At 36.9% G+C, this 13297-nt stretch overlaps 2 protein-coding genes across 2 annotated transcripts; both read left to right on the top strand.

The window, feature by feature from the left end:
- Positions 1-2044: 2044 nt before the first annotated feature.
- Positions 2045-3989, top strand: LOC135077927 (glycine-rich protein 3-like). Its single transcript, XM_063972457.1, has 2 exons — positions 2045-2139; positions 2617-3989. The coding sequence occupies exons 1-2, from the start codon at positions 2128-2130 to the stop codon at positions 2905-2907; spliced, it is 303 nt and encodes a 100-aa protein (XP_063828527.1). The 5' UTR covers positions 2045-2127; the 3' UTR covers positions 2908-3989.
- A 7265-nt stretch (positions 3990-11254) lies between these two features.
- LOC135077926 (keratin-associated protein 21-1-like) lies at positions 11255-12834 on the top strand. Its single transcript, XM_063972455.1, has 2 exons — positions 11255-11360; positions 12273-12834. The coding sequence occupies exons 1-2, from the start codon at positions 11349-11351 to the stop codon at positions 12744-12746; spliced, it is 486 nt and encodes a 161-aa protein (XP_063828525.1). The 5' UTR covers positions 11255-11348; the 3' UTR covers positions 12747-12834.
- Positions 12835-13297: the final 463 nt, after the last annotated feature.

Raw genomic sequence — 13297 nt, 5'->3', positions numbered from 1 at the left:
AATTTAAATAAGATGAAAATATAATGCATCAGTTTTGCATGCGGTTTCGCCCACGCGGCCATAAATTTTAATAAACTACGGATATCCTTATTTACAGCTAATAAAATGCATACCGAATAGACGAAATAGCTTCGTTTATAAATCTACATTTAATTTTCCGAAGAAGATAAAGTAATACTCAACAAGTAACTTAGGTATAACACGCAGGTGTGAAACAGCATGGAACGTTACAAAATAAATGAGAGCAGTTACGTTTCATTCATCTCAAACCAAAGTTATACAATACAATCATGATTCTTAGGATCCCTTTAATAACCTACGGATATTTGTTCTAGAGCCTTCTTTAAAATCAAAAGTTTTGTAAAATAATCATAGGAACGCCCAAAAGGGACCACACAAGATTTTTAGACCACACACCAAATAGGAAATAAAAAACCATGTACAGGCGACTGCATAACTAGCTCTACCCTGTGAGATCTTTTGTAGGTGTAATAAATGCTATTTTGCAACAAAAACATAACTTTAGTTATGCTTAAAATAATCACACCAAGACATTACAATGTTGTTCTGCCCGAGGGCAGACGAAGGTGCAATTAAAACTCACGAGGCAACCGCCCGGGCCACGCTGTCACCTTTGTGACAAAGTGCGGTGATTTATGAATCGTGCAGACCGCTAAGTAGAGGAAATTAATAAGCTTGTAATGAGGTGTAAAAATGAAATTCCAGTCGTCTTTTATCATACGAGTATAAGAAAAGGTCACTTAACTTTGTCAATATGGATTTTTTTAAAGATTCTTCTTACCTACCAGTTAAAGCTTAAAAACGGAATCGAATAAAATCGTAGTGCCAGCTTTATGGGTCACCAAAACGAAACTTAAACATACCTCTGGAGCCTAAGTTTATTGAAGGCTGCAATACTCTAATCAAACTGGGATCAATCAAACAAAGTCATCATCTCGATTCGTCGAAAATATCGAAGTAGTTAAATTCATAGAGTCCAATGCCACAGATACTAACATAATGCAAGACAATAAAGCGCTACGCGGATGCATTGAAAGGTGCTTATTATGATTCAATAAGTTATCTTTTTTATTAAAATAATTAGATGTTGAAAAATACCTACAAAATAAGCATTAGGTTTTAAGGTCTAGCGGAAGATAGAACTGGGAGTCGAAGTCTAATAAAAAATGTTAAAGCACATAATAGCAGCATCTAGGTAGATATTGACCTTCACTACGAATACGAATATGGTTTGCATGTTTATTTATGAGTGAGAATATTTGGAACTTACTCATCCTAGATCTAGGTCCTAGATTATTGTTCACCTAGAAGGTTATACTAGGCAATTCATAGTCTGCACGTCTTTCATTTTAGCATAGGTACGACGTGTTTGATGAAGTAATTCTACGTGGTCACAACTAAGGCGGCGCTGAATTAAACCGTACAGAAAACAAAGCTCGGCAATATTAAACGCTAACATTGTAGTACATTAAGTAATTACGATACCTAATAACAAACCTATAATAAGCATTAATAGTCTTAAACGTTAAACGTAAAACTTACTAGGTGGGGCACGCAACTTCGTCTGGGAAAATCCTATTCTTTTCTTCAAGGTTTCACATAATATCAAAATAAAAACCAATTTACATAAAAATCTGTTCTGCGGTTTCGATTACGTAAATATACAATCTATGTAATTTAATTGAATATGTGATAATATACCGTTCTTGCAAATGCGATAGCCAACGAAATTTTATATCGTAAGTAGATCCTAAGTTAGAGGCTTCTGAAAACATATTAAATGAATAATAAAGTATGAAAGTATGGGTTTTTAATATTTATTTTGAATGATAGCTTTATTCTTTTCCTATTCTATTTGTATACCAAAGTTCATCGAGACAGGTTGTCGGTTTAGGCGTGAAAACCTTACTAACTGTCAAACAGATAGAGTTACATATAATTAGATGCGCGCAGCCCAGCCTCCTGCGCATCATACCAAAATTATGCAGTATGGGCAGTACTAAAGTTTTGATGACTGCATACATTAGGCACCGTCATCAAGGTGCAGGTATATAAGCGCAGGACGCATTAGGCGGAACATACTGAATCGCGAACCCTGACATCAACATGAAGTTCATTGTGAGTTGCAAAATCAGATTGTTTTTATTCGCCTTCTTAAATAATTTCTGAGTCACTCAATGTAATTTATTTCAATTTTGGTAGTACACCACAAATATATTTTTCAATCAATTATTTAAGGATTAACGAAAAAGCATTGGTTATTCTGAAGTGTCACGCATGATATCTAATCTCTCATAACAATGGAAGTGGTAGTCAACAAGGTGTAATAATTTTTTTGTAGTGTCTACTACGCGTTTTTTTATCAATCATCGGAATCTAATAAACTTTACGATCAATGTTCTGGAGTATCTAACTGTCAAAGTTTCCCATAGAGCACTATTGTATTGAATTTATCCGACTCAAGCACTAATTTAGAACAATAGAGGTATCTAAGTAAAGGAATTCATCCGCTATCCTGTCACTGACTTGAAACAATGTAAGTAGGTTACATTTGAGAATTTAGTTCTTTGTCTATAAATCTTTCAATTGTTTCAGCTCACCGCCCTCGCCTTGGTGCTTTTGGTGAGCTTGGCGTCAGCCGGCGGCTTCCACGGCGGCTGGTCCTCGCCGGTGTACCGCCGCGTGGTGTACACAGTGCCGTCCTACAGCAGTGGCTGGTCCGGCGGCCACGGGGGCGGCTACGGGGGCGGCTACGGGGGCGGCTATGGAGGCGGCTACGGAGGCGGCTACGGCGGCGGCTACGGCGGCGGCTACGGCGGCGGCTACGGTGGCGGCTACGGCGGCGGCTACGGCGGCGGCAAAGGATGGAACAGCGGGTGGTGGTAGACGAAAATAAAGAACTAATTGGCGTGCGATTGAGTTGATTCGTGATTACAGTGAAGAATAGTGTTAATCATTACAAATATTAGTAAGAAACCGTAAATATATGCTCACAAATCCGAGAGTGCGTCAGAAATATTGCTGCAGAAGATCGTTATGGAACTAGATTAGTTTTTAAATTGGACTATATGAAATCATATCTATTTCTATTGTGCAACAAAGGAAACTAAAGCAATCTATTATTTCATAATAAACGCAGAGCTCTCAACTTTTCACCGTTAAAGACAGGTCGGGTTATAATGGCACTTGCAGTAAAGATATTGACATTAATTGACACTATCTCAGAATTCGCAACAAAACTAGTGCCCTGTGCTCTTTATGTAAGTAATAATGAGTGCAGTTGCAAGCCGCATATTACGAGTAGGTACTTACTGGGAATGTTAAGTGAGTTATTTCACAAACTGTGACATTTGATATTTCCCCGTCATAACAAGCGCTAGTTTTACTGGATTGACTCAATCAAACGCCAATCTTCGCTGTTTGTCGCAAAGTGACGCATCTGGAACATATCGCCCAAGTGCAACCGCCGCCCGCGGCCGTCCGCATTTGTTGCTACATAGAGTAAAGCTTGATTCACATGAAGCATAAAGCGTTGGCATTATATAAGACTAAGTAAAAAGTGATATCAAAGATAATGTCCTTAAGAAATAGTATGGTTGTGTTTGAATTGCCTATCAGACCTATAACTGTTGCTTGCAATGCAACTCTTAGGCGCAAGATCTTTGGTATTTCCACAAAAGCTGTCATGGGACAACAAGAATTAAATAAAGCATTCGAAAGATATCTGTTAAAGTAAGCTTTTGAAATGTAACTCGAGTAGGTAAATTGCAATTTATGATTGCTAGTGTGAATCAAGCCTTACTCATTAATTAGCCAAAATACGCAGATTAATCTAACTGGGTTAATTCGGCCATAAACTCTAAGCGACTACTTCATGCGACTAAAATACACTTAAACTCTTTTTTGTATAACGTTGCCTATTTTCTGTGATATTCTATCAATAATTAAATGGTATGTACTAACCCAAATCATGTTTTACTCTTATTTTAGCTCTTTAAGTTACCAATATTATTAGTAGTGGAAAGTTACGGAAAACGAAACTCACTAACGAAAATAACTTTATGCGGTATCTCACATCAAACATTTTCAGTAACTACAAAACTAGTTATGTTAGTCAAACGTACCTACCTATTTTAAACCTACGAAGCGATAAAATCAATTTCAAAATGACTAAAAAGATGTATTCCTAAAAACATAACAAAACTATTTTATGACTATCGCCCTTGCCACCGAATCAACAGGTTATTTTTATCCCTAATTTGAATAACATGAAATTATAATGATGTTGCATCTAACGATAGGTGTCATATCTTGTTGAGCAACAAGAAGTAGAAGCATAACTGACCGGGTATAGTATAATATTGAAGCACATACACGGTGTCCCGGAATGGGTGAACTGCTATGGGAGGTACGTTAGCTTGACCTCTGACTTGATATACATATAAAAGCGAAATAGCACTCACTGATTAATCATGAAATCTCAAAAACTGTAGCACCTACAAACTTGTTTTGCAGGTAGTTTCTTTGTAGGGTGTAGACATCCGCTAAGAACGGATTTTACGAGACTCCACCCCCAAGTGGGTAAAAGGTTCACACGTACCTACGAAGTCACGGGTGACCACTAGTAAAATATACAAATTAGTATGACATAAATCCATTTTCTTCATTTCAGCCAGTGTGAGCCCTACAGAAAAGTTGTTGTTAATACACCAGAATCATTGACGGTAGCAGGAAGTTAAAAATAGGACGAGTCTTCTACGAGTAGATCTGGTATTGGAAATGTGAAAGTTGTATTGTTTGCCACCCAATAACGCAATAACTAGTGAAAGGAGGGACTATGTTACGTAATAAATAGGCCTCATATATCCCAGTCAGGCTTAGCTAACTTTTATCCCAAAATCACGGAAAGCGCGAGGTATATACACTCGACAGTCCATCAGTTGAAAAATAGCTTCTATTACAAATACACAAGGTGTATGCTAGTGTTTACCTTGATGAGCTGTTGCCTGAACCAACGCGTGCGTGTTACTGTTAAGTAACGTAACGTCTTTTGGACTGAACAATGTGAGAGGAACTGTTAGCAAAAACGAATGATAAAACATTTACGCGATAAGACCTAATTGCTGCACTTTTAAGCAGTCTGACTGTAATGCAACTTCAAATGCGTTTGCGTAATAAAATGATAACTAAAAAGAAAACAACTTTGCGTTTGACTGTTCTGATTTCAAAAGATTGGACAAAAATATTGGATTCTGAAGAAGAATAAAACTTGTTTAAAGAAAAAAATACGAAGGAATGAAGAAAGGATATTTCACACTCAATCTGTAGGATTTAAGAAATAAGAGCGCTTCAGAATAATTAAAATTTTAAGACTATGTTACGCGATCGTCTCTATGACTGGCATTTACGCGAGCGACGCCTCAGGCCGAAGCTAGTCCATCTACCTACATTTGTTTTTCTTTTTTCAGTCTAGTCAAAATATTCTTGACCACGTTCCTAGATTTGGCAAGATCTTTTTTCAGCGATTACTATCTGAAGTCCAATAATGTTGGAAAAGGAATCAGATGATTACTTCACTCTGAGTTGAGGATCGCATACCTGAGATAAGGATTGTGCAAAAACTACCAGTCACTTAAAAGTTACATCGAAATAACTGACATCTTCGGCTGATCACCTTTGATAACAATATGACTTGTATTTGCTGTATTGACGTACACCTGGCACCTACTGACTTAGCGTATGGTTTAGCCATGCGATGTAGAAGTCATTTTGGGAGGCCTATGTTCAGCAGTGGACGTCCTATGGCTGAAATGATGATGATGATGTATGGTTTATAGGAAGACAAATGATTTAAAAAGCACCATGACTGATATACTATTGTAACTCACGTAGGCTTTATGTAGAGTAGGTGGCTGATATTAATAAGATGGTTATGATGAGGTGCCCTAAAATGGCTCCTTAACCTTAAGTATAATTTTAATATCTAACGTAATTTATTACCGAATTTAATTTTAGAGTCACCTTAGAATAACACATTCATAATAGTGATAAAAACCACAACGCTCCGTACCTACAGTAAAAATAAACCGAATAACAAAACAACTTTCCATCTAAAGTTTAATGTCGCGCCTCACAACCTTGCGTACGAGTGCATCAATGAATCAGCGACAAAGTTTGTCTGCGGTTTATGAGCAAATGCAAAACGAGACGCATTTGTTTTGCATGGCGATCGCATTGCCAGTCTGAGTGGCGCAAGCGCAGCTCATTGAATGTCCCGGAGCGCCATAGGGTTGTCTACTTATACAAAACGACTTCTTATTTTTTTAAAAATTCAAATCAAAGTCGGTACTTTTTTGTTTTGTTTTTGGTGCAGTACAGATGAGTTTTTATAATGCGAGTGACTAAAAAAATGTTGCAAAAACGGGAAATATTATTCAAACTTTTGACGCGTACGAAGACGCGGGCACAGCTAGTGCAGATCTGCTAAGCTCTACTTACTACTGGTTTAATTGGTGCAATAATGCATGTGTATTATTCGTAGTGTATGTCAACTATTCCCTAAGATTAAATTAGATTATTATTATTAATTATAAATTAGATTATTATTCCTCTATTTACTCGTCTGTCGATTTACTAGCTAGATAGGTATTAAAATATTTCACGTTATTTTAATTTCTTTATCATGACAACCCTACTATTTATGCCACACAAGGTGTGGTATTCCCAAAATTAATAAAAGCAATAATCGTCATGGACGTTTATAAATATCATAAAAATCAAATTATAAGAACATCGATGACTGCATGCCTAATATAAACGTAAGCATAACATAATAAGCAGATATTACATTGTGTCTTAAAGGGCAGAGTATCGTAACAGCCAGGGTTAAGGGAAAGTAAAAATTCAAAAACAGTGTCATCATCCCACGACACGACGAACTCTTGACCGATAAAAATACGTTGGTAGTAATTTGTAAAAACCCTGTAGTAGGCAGTGACCACACCACGCATGCGTTACGCCAGCGTGCCTGTCCTATAAATTAATCCTAATTAAAAAGTTTGTTAATATTACTTTCATTAGATCAGTTTCTGACCTGTTTTGACATGTGAATGTAAAACTTATCAAATATTATTTTGATGAATTCATCCCAGTCTATTTCCTGGTCTCCGCCGAAGGCATTATTTGCGTGGTTTTCAAGGTGAATGATGCCAACATAGGTTATGGGTTATTAATAGAACTAGTCCTATTTATTTTGTTTATTTGATTAACAATGTTTTCATGTGCAGAATGATGCTATTTTTTTAAAACAATAAACATAACAAATAGATCCGACAATAAATGTTTTTCTAATTATAGAAATTGTTGGTTGGAGCTGTTTTCTTTTTTTATGTAAGGACGAGTGTACTTTTGACCTCCATCACACCTTATGGTAAGTGATAATAAGGTCTACGATAGAGCACGTTTACTGATTATACCTGTTCACTCGAGTTTTATAGAAACCCAGGCTAAATAGTGGGAAAAAAAGAAGATGGAAGAGAATTACATTCCCTTTTTGTTTTCATGATTTTCATAATAAAACTTTAGAATGATTTTATAATTCACTAGTGGCCGCGGCCGCCCGCGACTTCGTACGCGTGGATCCCGTTTTACCCCTTTAGGGGTGGAGTTTCGTAAAATCGGAACCTAGCTGCCAAATCTCAAGTTTGTAGGTGTTACAGTTTCTGAGATTTCATGATGAGTGAGTCAGTCAATGAGTGACCTTTCGTTTTTATAGGTATAGATTATGTAGAGTTAAGATACACCATTTAGAAAGTGCCAGTAACCGTGCGCTCGCGCAGCCTCGGTCAAGTTCGCGGCGCCCCATCAGCGGCCGTGACCCCAAGCTATGATTAATAACGGAAACGGATACTTATGTCGAGAACTATTCATTATTTACTGACGTTTTTATCACATTTTATTGATTTAATTGTACTAGTTCATCTTGACTATGATATTTGATGCAATAGCTGTTAAATTTAATATAGATATTTGTGCTTGTATGAGGTATATTTTAAAAATATCGATCCAATTAAAAAAAATGTTCCTTTCATTAGTAGAAAACTAAACAGCTTCTGACTGTCTTGGAAAACCATTTCAAAACATGGCCCACCTTACTGTGTTTTCTCGAGTAAATGAGTAATAGAGTTCAGCTATCGATACATCAGAGTATTTTGAAATCGACACTATTAGAAAAATAATAGTTTAGACATTTTCACAACGCGAGTATGAACAGATAGTATTTTTGTGACAAATCGAACTTAACCTATTCAACTTGCACTCGTATAACCGTGACATGAATCGGAAATAATGCGAAAATAGAGTCATCTCATTTAATTCAGTGTCAAATGTTTGCATCAGTTGGTAATATTTGATATTTACATAAAATTTATGATGAGCATTAAGTAGCTATAGTACATTAATAATATTGGGAGCTGAATTAATGATCTCAAAGTTTCAATGCATTCTGCTACTGTCTAGTTAATGATAATAAACAATTTTATTTAATGTTCCCGACACAATATAAAGACAGAAGATTATCTTCGTATGCAGCAAGCTACCTAATTTATTTAAAAACTGCAATACCGTCTGTTCTCATGCACACAAAGGGACCACTTGACACATATTCACATATTTGGCGCTCAAACAGAAGAACGGATACCAGTATGGACGGCTTGGACGGCCCGAAGACGGACAGGTTTCGACATGAGGCACTTTTGAAAGATTCCTATCGACACAAAGGAATTTGTATTGCATACGGCCTCATCTGGACTACGAAACCTGTAGCACAGATAATATAATACTCCTGTAGGTTCATAATCTCCACGGACTCTCATTTGACCACATATAAAAATGATAGAGATCCAGACCAATGCAAGAGTATTCTAGTTTTCTAAACTGTTTGCCTAAACTATGTCTGTTCATAAAAATAAATTGTGGTATATATGGTCTCGATAAGTAGGTACAGAATGGTGAGGTAATTATAGTAATATTTATCCTGAAAAATATCGTAAATGTCTTTTATCAGCGCTATATAATTTTTAACCGTACGAAGTCGCGGTCTCAGCAAGTATCATAATAATGCTCACAAATTGTTCTCATAGGGCCTAACAAGTATCAGACACTTCCCTAGACCTTCCATTGTTCGTTCAAACGACGTCATGCAAACATTGAACGATCTTAACCATTTGCGTGGAAAATTATTAAGCAACTTTCAGGAACTAATTAGCTTCCATTACTTATCAGTGCTCTATCAACGATCTAAGTTGTATTATTATTGTGTCTGTTGTTCTGTCTTCGAAATTCAACGTTTTTATTTACGTAGGTATTATCTAAAGCAGTCTTTCCCAAAGTGGGCGATAACGCCCCCTTGTGGGCGCTGCAGGCTTAAAGGGGGGCGGTAAGAGACATTGTGTAGAAGCTTGCGAGGCGATTTATAATTTCATCTACTAGGAGGACTCTTAGACACCGACTGAGCACTCGACTCTTGACTACAAAAATGGGGGCGCTAAAAAGAATTTATTCTCAAAGTGGGCAGTAGACAAAATAAGTTTAGGAACCGCTGATCTAAAGTGATGATTAAATTATGGGCTATACATTACCGACAGAATGACGGATGAGAATTTATTGGAATTTCAGCTTAATAAATCCACCTCGCCATAAAGGGACAAAAGTTCAGTACCACCAATTAAAAGTCAAAATATCGAAGAGCGAGATAATAATTGTTCATACTTATAAACAAACGCCAATTATTTTAATCTCATGTTCCCATCTCAGTTGCTCAACAAACTGAAATGGATCTGCAACAACAGCGGCAAGTGTCTCCATCGGACGATTAGCAATCGATCGATATATCGCTTACAGCAACCAGTCCAAATGTAATCGATACTACTTTCTATCTACCAATCTAATATTCGTGAGAATATTAACCCAAAAAAGGAGCGATTAATATTTAAAATCATATTAATTAAGGAACCCTCATAACATCTTCATTTTAAACGATTGCCCGGAACCATTCATAAATACTGTAAAGTGTAAACGTTTTAAAGAAAACAATAAAATAACAAATAGGATAGGATCTGTAGTTAGTTATTTTATGTACCTAGATGTACGGTAATAGGCATATTTGCAAACAACTCACTATTGAAATTAAATAGCAGAAGTTAGGTACCTGTTAATTTAATATTTAGGTCAACAAAGATACATAGCTGAAAGGCAGGACATTTTTCTGATAGTTAAAAAAGATGGCCATCAAATTAACTGGAACCTTGCTAGAGCTTTTTAATCCCAAAAAACTACCCTACAGTCCATTTCGTAGCTTTTCTGAATCGACTGACGATGGGAAGAAGCGCTGCGCGCAGGCAATACGTCTCATCCTTGGCGGTCTTCAAATAAATCACATTGCACCACACTGTAAGCCGCATCACTGTTAAAGTAATAAGATACGAGTACGTATGTAGGTGACAATATTAACATACGGGGCCAGTGACGAAACGATAAGCATATTTCTGTAATTAACCAAGTGCCATGCATAATGGTGACATGTACTTACTTATTTTATTGCAAATTATGCATAAGTTGTATATGGTATTTTTTTTATTCTTAAGATAGAAAGCTGCAAGAAACAGCCTATACTACTTGTTATTTGTAAGATGAACTCTGAAAATCTTCTAATAGATATGTACTTGATAATCTACCGGAAAAAATCTCCACAAAGATATTATAACCTTTCATATTATGATGGAAAATCAAATTACACACAGAAATTGTATTTTTATAAATATTTTCTAGCTATTTTAGTTATAGAAGTACTCATAGATTACCAGTAGGTACTCCAGACCCGTGTAGAGAAGAAAATGCATTGGTTTAGAACCTCATTTCATCTCAATTAAATTAAAAAATATACGTACAACTACACAATATTATTACACTGTGTAATTACTTTAAATTCATTATTGTTTTCACACACATGTTGCTACCAAAACTCCACAATCTTTACTGTTGCATTTTAAAAGTTCTAATGAAAGGTAAATTGTGTGAAAAATTAATGCTAGAAGGGATACATAAACCTTGCGTTTCATCTAAAATATTTTATAATATGTCATTAAAACATAATTTAGTTATAAATATCACATTAAACTAAAGATCTGGTTAATGAACTTTACTACTAAACCGCAGCTAAGGATATTCTCGCGAGGACGCTTGCGCAAGCGACGCCGCCGCGCTATATATACTCTCGGAGGATCCTCCCAGCATCACTCATCACCAGGCACTCAACAACCAACCACAACATGAAACTCTTTGTGAGTATTCATTCCACGATTTACTAATCAGCTGTCCGAGTTATACAAACACCATTTTAGATTCCATTTCCGTTACAAATCCATAATTTGATACAGTTTTGTTTACTAATACGGGGTGCGAGTTTCTAAGTGCCATATGTTACAAAATCAGTCAGTTTTAAACACACATTTCAGCAGTGTTAAATAATAGAGTCAGTGAAAAAGGGACAGGAGATCTGTACACGGTTATTTTTAAACTTGTCGCCGAATTTTCAGGATTTCATGATTATGAAAAACTGTTGCTATGGGATCAATGGATCACCATTTTTTCTTGCTCAAGCAAAGCCTGTATTGTAAATGCACTTACAGGGCAGATATGTACCATCCTAGACTGCATCCCACTTAACATCAGGTGCGATTGTGGTCAAATACCTGCCTTGTTATGCATAAGAAAAAAAAAATATTTTGAACATCTTGTGTTCGCGAATACATACTCGTAATACTTATTCTGTATAACTGATTATTTTGTGACTAATACGATTGCGTGACATTACGCAGTATTACAAATAACTGACTGTTTTGTTTATTTCGGTACTTAATTACCTACTTTTATTATTGTATATTTTTTACTGATTCAAACAAACCGCAATTTTCATTCATGTCACATCCGGACTTATCATGAAATCGATTTAAGTACATATTTTCCTTAATACGAAATCAGCTATTACACACAATTAATTATTAATGTGTTTATTACTTTAATGCTATGAATCGGTACATAAAGCGAACAAAATGTCAAATGCCATTCTCTGCTAAACATACTCGTATAAAACGTGAACGATATACATAATCAATTATTACTATGACCCTACTTTATGTAAAGATACAGTATTTTGTGGCCAATTTTTAATGACCATTTTGGTAATATTTCAGGTAGCCCTGTGCGCCGTACTGGCCGTAGCGATGGCCGGAGAAGCCCGTGACAAGCGCGGCATTTACGGCGGCGGCCACTCCGGCTATTCCGGAATCGGTGGCTACTCCGGCGGCTATTCTGGCGGCTACTCTGGCGGCTACTCTGGTGGCTACTCTGGCGGCTACTCTGCGCCTGCCATCAGCCATCGCGTTGTAGCCGTCAACAAAGTCGTGAGCGTACCCAAAGTGGTCTCCGTACCCCAGGTCGTGCACGTCCGCAAAGTGGTCTCAGTCCCCCAGGTGGTCACAGTGAAGCAAGTGGTCTCATCCCCTAGCTACGGAGGCGGCTTCGGAGGCGGCTATGGAGGCGGCTACGGAGGCGGCTACGGAGGTGGCTATGGAGGTGGCTACGGAGGTGGTTACGGAGGTGGCTACGGAGGTGGTTACGGAGGTGGCTACGGAGGCGGCCACGGCTCCAGCAGTGGCTGGTGGTGATTTGTGATTCGGTCTAGTCAATTTTAACGAGATGTTTTGTTTTGTACAGTCTATTTTTTCATGTAAATAAAATCTTTTATTTTTTTAATACTTCTTTTTTCTGACCTTCACCCGAACATTTTAGATACTATTCAATATGAGGGTAATTTAATGTTTAGACTTTAGTGGAAGATTACTAAATCGTAGAATAACTTCGACCTTAAAAAAGCCATTTAAAAATTGGAAATATTTTAGTGGATTTTCATTTTAGAAACAATTACATTATCATTAACCCAAAAGCAGCTTTTGAGCAATAATAATAAAATAAAAGTAATCCCGAGTTCAACCTTATTATCATCTTAAAACATTACAAAAAGTATAATTGAATATCTTGACCACAACGAGCGAGCGTAGCGCGTTGATGTCTTTTGTATGCGATGGCGCAAGCGCGCGGATCGGTTACTTTTTCTTACGCAGATGACTCGCGCGGGGTAATCCAGATTTACGAGCACTTGAATGCGGTTCCATAAAATGGCTACAAGTGAGCTCCTTGCGAAATAATGTCGCTATAA

This window comes from Ostrinia nubilalis, chromosome 14 (assembly GCF_963855985.1).
Source record: "Ostrinia nubilalis chromosome 14, ilOstNubi1.1, whole genome shotgun sequence".
Taxonomy (NCBI): Eukaryota; Metazoa; Arthropoda; class Insecta; order Lepidoptera; family Crambidae; genus Ostrinia; species Ostrinia nubilalis.
This window is presented reverse-complemented; position numbering and strand designations above follow the sequence as displayed.